General features: G+C 43.1%; 1 protein-coding gene across 1 annotated transcript in view; it reads right to left on the bottom strand.

Annotated features, from left to right (window-relative positions):
• The window catches only part of NFATC3 (nuclear factor of activated T-cells, cytoplasmic, calcineurin-dependent 3), a 67547-nt gene extending 63169 nt beyond the window's left edge, over positions 1 to 4378 (bottom strand). Inside the window, exon 1 of the mRNA XM_015567813.1 lies at positions 4276 to 4378. Coding sequence (XP_015423299.1) covers positions 4276 to 4378 — 103 coding nt within the window. The remainder of the gene's footprint in view (positions 1 to 4275) is intronic.
• Between the last annotated feature and the right edge of the window lie 84 nt (positions 4379 to 4462).

The raw sequence follows: 4462 nt of genomic DNA on the forward strand, positions 1-4462 counted from the left end.
CGCCCCTTGACTGGAATCGAACCTGGGACCCTTCAGTCCACAGGCTGATGCTCTATCCACTAAGCCATACCCTGCTAGGGCAGCTTGGTTCATTTTTAACTGTAAAAATCAAAGGTAGGCCCGGCAGGCATAGGTCAGTGGATGAGTGTCGAACCATGAACCAGGAGGTCATGGTTTGATTCCTGGTCAGGGCACATACTGGGCTTGTAGACTCATTCCCCAGTGTGGGGCGTGCAAGAGGCAGCCAATCAATGATTCTCTCTCATCATTGATGTTTCTCTCTCTCTCTCCTTTTCCCTCTCCCTTTCCCTTCCTCTCTGAATAAAAAATATCTCAAAAATTTTTTACAAAATATCAAAGCTAGCACTGTCTTCATAGTATAAAACAAATAAAAAGCTAAAGACTCTAAGGTCGTAAATTTCCTTTAATGGAAAAAAAATCTCAAAACATCTCAGTAAGCAAAAATCTTTAAAAGTCGGTCACAAAGGTATCTGACATTATCAAGTATCAAACCATCTAATTTGTACTTTAACAAGTACATTCTTAAGATATTCCTTAGGACATTCATTACATTCAGCCCTTATGACTTGTTTCAGTCTCCAACCTCTACCCCTCTCCCCAAATACTTTTCAAAAATCTCCTAAATGGAAATTAGATGTGATACAAGTAACCTCAAATCTTTAGAAATGGAAACCTGCAGCCCAAAATTACCAAGATCTGCTGCCTATGGATCTGACCAATAAAAACCAAAGAACTGAAACAAGTCTCATCAACATCCTCTACCACACGAAAAAGTGAGCACTGACTCAAAAGTTACGTATTTTATTAATTAAGTCAACAAATATTGTGTGTCTACTGTGTTCAAAGCACTATACTAGGCACTGATAATACAAGTACCAACAAGATATAGACAATACCTGGGCCCTCATGGAACTTCCATTCTAATGAGGAAGAGAATCCAACAAAAAGTAAAAACACTGATATAACCCAATACTGATCTGAATTCTACCAAGCAATTTTATTCTCATGGCCCATTTTACTGCATATTATGATCTTAAAACCATGTCATTCAATCCGCTTAGTTTCTTCAAACTACACTTGTAATTATGCTTATTAAAATGAAAACTAATTTTGTGACTCATTAATTTTGAAACCTTAGCTCTGAATATGTAATATACAATATACCCTTCTCAAGAGAATTTAAAAATTAGCTGCCAGGTATTCATAGCAGCACTATTCAACATCAATGGGTGAATGTATAAACAAATTGGGGAATATATACAATAGAATGTTATTCAGCCATAGAAAGGAATGCAATACAACATGGTTGAACCACAAAAACATTATAAGTGAAAGAAGCCAGACACAAAAAGTCACATATGTATGATTCCATTTATATGAAATATCCAGAAGAGGTAAATCCATACAGACAGATCCCAGATTAGGGACTGGGTTACCAGGAATTGGAGAGGATCAGGGAGAATAAGGAACAACTATTTAATGGGTTCAGGGTTTCCTTTTTGGGGTGATGGAAATATTTTAGAACTAGCCTGGCGGGTGTGACTCAGTGGTTGAGCATCACCAGGAAATAATTGTTCAATCCCTGATCAAGGCATATGCCTAGGTTGCCAGCTGGATCCCCAGTAGGGGCGTGCAGGAGGCAGCCACTGATGATTCTCTCTCATCATTGATGTCTCTATCTCTATCTCCCTCTCCCTTCCTCTCTCTGAAATATACATACACACACGAACTAGAGGTAGTAATTGCACAACATTGTGAATGATGTATTGCCACTGAATCATTAACTTTAAAATGGTTTATGTCATGTGCATTTTGCCTTAATTAAAAAAAACTTTTAAAAAGTAGCTACTAGATTAGTTTAAAGTGAACTTTTTTTGTCACAAATAAAATTGCTCAAATTTAACTTTAGAAATTTTCGTTATAGATCAAGTTTCAAACCTTAACACCTTCTAAGACCCATATTAATATCAAAATGATCATGTGGGCTTTTTTGGCAAAAATAAATAAATAAAAACCATTTTTTTTGGTCCTGGCCGGTGTGGCTCAGTTTTTTGGGCATCGTCCCATGCACCAAAAGGCTGTCAGTACAATTCCTGGTCAGGGCACATGCCCAGGCTTCAGCCTCCATCTCCAGCAGAGCACCTGCAGGAGACGAGGTACCTCATCAATGTTTCAATCTCACACTGATGTTTCTCTCTCTCTCTCTCTCTCTCTCTCTCTCTCTGTACAATTCAATTTTTAAAAATCTTTTTAAAATCATTTCTTAAAAAGCTGTTTTGCCTGGCCGGCATGGCTCAGTAGTTGAGCATCACCTATGAACGAGGAAGTCATGGTTCAATTCCCTGTCAGGCACATGCATGGGTTGTGGACTCAATCCCCAGTGTGGGGTGTGCAGGAGGCAGGCAATCAATGATTCTCTCTCATCAATGATGTTTCTCTCTCTCTCCCTCTCTTAAATCAATAAAAAGTATATTTTCTAAAAAAAGCTGTTTTGATGGGTTTTGAATGTTATGCAGTATTTTGGATGTACATAAAATTCCTATTTACATGATGATACTCCTTTATTACTCACATGTTTCATTAATATTTATTTATTTATTTGGGGGTGGTGCTGAGTAGAGAAGGCCTTAGAAATAGACCCTGAGCTGATCAATCCTGATAACTTCAGATAAACTCAGCTTTGTGACTTGTCTATATCCCAATACCCCAGCTCACTCTGGGCTGCCTGCCTCTGTTTGCTGTTTAACCTAGACCCCAACCTGGTTAACATCTTGACAGATCATAGACTTGGTATATAAATATTTGGCATATGATGTGCTCTAAATGAAGTTTGTGCCCATTAAGTTTGCTGACATCACCAACTGTTTACCTTCTTTTCAATGAAAATACTCAAGGTAATTTGAGTATTTTAGGTACAACTCAATGCCGCCATCTCCAGAAATACAACTCTCTCCCTTTCTACCTCTATTAAACCAGAACCACCATTCGGTCGGCCTGTGGCTCAGCAGCAGAGTGATTTGGGTATGTGGCCCCTCAGCCCCAATTCCCACGCTCCTGGAGGGGCGTCGGTCCTTTCTGCGCCTATCACCACACGACAGAGTCTCTAACAGCACCTTCCACACAATCGGTGCTCAAGTGACGTCAGTGGCATTGATAACTATAAATAACTATTGTAAGTTATTTATTATGTTGAAAAGACATCTAACGTGTAGAGACTAAATGGACTGATTAAAAAAACAGCCCAGAGAATCCTTATGACTCACATTCAAATACGTTTTTTCAATGCAACTCTACAGACCACTGTTGAGCATCAATATGAACGTGAGGTAATTCACCTAATACCCGTAAAGAATAAAGAGGGATTAGTCTTAATCCACCTCCCCTTTAAAGTTCGCCTTACGTATGTAATAGGGAAAGCGAACTTAATGAACCACCGTATTTAAAACCAGGTCACCGGAGAGCTCTAGGTCCCCAGCCATCCTGTTTCTATTTCCTGACGGGTCTGACCTCCATGCATTATTGTGCCCAGCCTGCCCAGCTCACCATCTCCTTTAAACCATCTTCTGGGGTGAACTTTTTCTTAAAATAAAATTGACTTCCAGAACTTTCAACAGTTATGAACAAAGCACCCCACTTACTCCTGATCTTCCGAAACACTTTGCTTAAGAAAACACACACACACACACACCTAGTTTTCACAAAGTCCCGTTATAAGTTACACCTCGAAGTAAAAGTGGACCATAAACTTGCACAAGTGGAACTTAACACAAGAGCATTCCTCTCCCAGCAAAAGCAGGCTTCACGACGTGTGCACGCATTTTAGAGAGCTCCTAACGCTTCAAGAATGCGCATCTTTCAAATAAAGATGTGTAAAGACTCGGAAGAGATGAAAAACCAAGTGCGCTTACACTTCACAGGGGCCACATTCTCTCCGCACCACGCGACGCCGGAAGCCCCCTGGGCAGGGGGGCCCCCGACCCTCGGCCTCCGAACCCCCCAGGAGTCCGACTGGCCCCGGGCGTCCCGCAGTCGACTTCCCCGCTCGCTCGTTCGCTACGAGCCAAGCCCGCGCCACTTCCACGTCGCTGCGACCCGCACGCCTCCTCGGCGATTTAAATCCGCTCTTCACTCACCACACGCACGCAGACACGGTGTCACCAGACACCGGACGAGCAAAGGACCAGGGAGAGGGTGAGCTCGTGCGAGCAAGAAGAGGAACGGACGCTCCTCCGTCCCGCCCGGCCCGGCACCCACCTGCAGGCCGCGAGCCCGGAGGCGGCGGCGCCGGCGCCCCTTCCTCGCCAAAGACGAGTTTGAAGTCGAGCTCGTCGTGGGCGCCACAGTTTGCAGTAGTCATCGGCGTGGCCCAGGGTGCTGTGGCTCCTCAGGCGGCGGCAGCGACGGGGGCAGCTACAGCGGCGACAGCTCCTCAGCGCCGCTT

Source organism: Myotis davidii, unplaced genomic scaffold, assembly GCF_000327345.1.
Source record: "Myotis davidii unplaced genomic scaffold, ASM32734v1 scaffold243, whole genome shotgun sequence".
NCBI classification, from domain to species: Eukaryota; Metazoa; Chordata; class Mammalia; order Chiroptera; family Vespertilionidae; genus Myotis; species Myotis davidii.